The following is a 1,898-nucleotide window of genomic DNA, read 5'->3' as shown; positions in this document are numbered from 1 at the left end:
ACACACACACACACACACACACACACATATACTGTCCCCCCAATAGAAGTATTTCTATGATAGGGAACCGTTTCTAACACAGCTCGTGTGACACTGTTGAAACTGTTAAACTGTGATTTGAATGAAGTTTAGTCAGAAGACTAACAGTCATAAACTGTCAGCCTGCTGCTCTTAATATGTTTTCAGATTTTTCTGTTTGATTGAAATGTTTCAACATGAATAAATAAGTGTGTGAAACCAGACGGATGGTGTTGGTTGTGTTTCTTCCAGCAGTTTGTTTGGATTTCATACATTGAATATATTCTGTCAAATTTAAAATCTTGTTTTAAGAATTTTTCTTTTTCCATTTACTGAATGTTTTGAATCCCATTATCTGTAAATATCACCTTTTTTTTCCCCCCCCTCAAAATAAAATGTTTTAGTTTGTAAAATATTACGACAGAAATGTTGGACTTAATTCTCAAAATATCACAGATTTCTTTTGTTAAAAAAATATTTTCTCTATTGGAAATATTACATCATCACTTTTCTATCAACACATGATGTTAAATGTTCAGTAACACACGCTGAACGTGTGTGTGTGTGTGTGTGTGTGTGTGTGTGTGTGTGTGTGTGTCTCTGTGTGTGTGTGTGTGTGTGTGTGTGTGTGTGTGTGTGTTGTGACTCCACTTCCCAGGGTGCAACAGGAGCAGCTGGCAGCCATCTTCCAGCTGCTGCGGGAGAACCAGGAGGCGCTGGGGGGGGTGACGGAAGGAGACATGGAGGAACAGCTGAAGCTCTACTCCCTCTGACGCGGACAACATTTTAGTTTAAAATGTAAACGTCAGGGCCGTGGGCTCATGTAGCAACTCTAAGTTTTGCATTGTGGGTAATATATTGTTTTCTAACTGTCGTGTTATTGATGTATATTTTATTATGAGGGGAAAAGACAAATACATAAATTACACCAGTATTTTAATATTTCAGTGTAATGTACTCATAAAATGACTTTTTAGTCGTAGTATTAAAACTTTTCCTCAACAATTACGACTTTATTCTCAAAATGTTCAAACTAAAGATTCAAAATTACTTTTACTTTTTTTTAAAAAACACTTGAATGTTTCGACTTTATTCTCGTAAAAACATTGACGCTAATGTGCCACCGTAGGCTTTCTTGTTAAGAGAATAATTTATATTTATATAATATGGTCTCTGGTAGCTGATGTTTAATAGCTGCTTCTGTGTGTTTATCAACTTTGAGTTTTATTTTGAAATGAAATGTTTTTAATGACAATAAATATGTAATAATAAAACATCTGGACTGCAGATTGTGATGATAATATAATGAAGAGGGTTCCTTAAAAATATTTTGAGGTGTGTGTGTGTGTGTGTGTGTGTGTGTGTGTGTGTGTGTGTGTGTGTGTGTGTGTGTGTGTGTGTTTTCTTGTTTAACTATCTTCGTGGGGTCCAAAAACCGGGAGTCCAGTATACTTGTGGGGTCCTGACAGCTTTGTGGGGCCAAAATGCTGGACCCCACAAGTTTAAAGGTCTGTTTGAGGGTTAAGACTTGGTTTTAGGATTAGGGTTAGAATGAGGTTCTGGTTAGGGTGAGGGTAAGGGTTAAGGTTAGGCATTTAGTGTTAATGGTTAAGGTTAGGGTAAGGGGCTAGGGAATGCATTATGTCAATGACGGGTCCCCAAAAAGATAGTGCCACAAACCTGTGTGTGTGTGTGTGTACGCGTCTGTGTGCGTGTGTTCTGCAATGAGATGACAAAAACTCAAACAATTAATCAAACATGAACATAAATTGTGTGTTAAGAGCAATGAAAACATAACGAGAAAATGCATTTACTGCAGGAAATGCTGACAAGCCATCAGTCTAAAGAAGCTCAGTATTCTCTCTGATCAACCAGCATCT

General features: G+C 37.2%; 1 protein-coding gene across 3 annotated transcripts in view; it reads left to right on the top strand.

The window, feature by feature from the left end:
* Positions 1-1,293, top strand: part of LOC144530388 (uncharacterized) — a 17,002-nt gene extending 15,709 nt beyond the window's left edge. For 2 of the 3 annotated variants that reach the window (XM_078269946.1, XM_078269947.1), the window contains one exon: positions 1-242. This exon is cut by the window's left edge and continues 353 nt beyond it. Coding sequence is in view for 1 of the 3 variants with exons in the window: in XM_078269945.1 (XP_078126071.1) it covers positions 677-791 (115 nt within the window). In the remaining 2 variants the exon portion in view is untranslated. Of the gene's footprint in view, positions 243-676 lie in introns of those variants that run through there. The other variant, XM_078269945.1, reaches the window with a different exon arrangement.
* The last annotated feature ends 605 nt before the right edge of the window (positions 1,294-1,898 follow it).

The sequence above is a fragment of the Sander vitreus genome, chromosome 15 (assembly GCF_031162955.1).
Source record: "Sander vitreus isolate 19-12246 chromosome 15, sanVit1, whole genome shotgun sequence".
NCBI classification, from domain to species: domain Eukaryota; kingdom Metazoa; phylum Chordata; class Actinopteri; order Perciformes; family Percidae; genus Sander; species Sander vitreus.
Note: the sequence above shows the minus strand (reverse complement) of the source record. Positions and strands in the feature narration are given on the sequence as shown.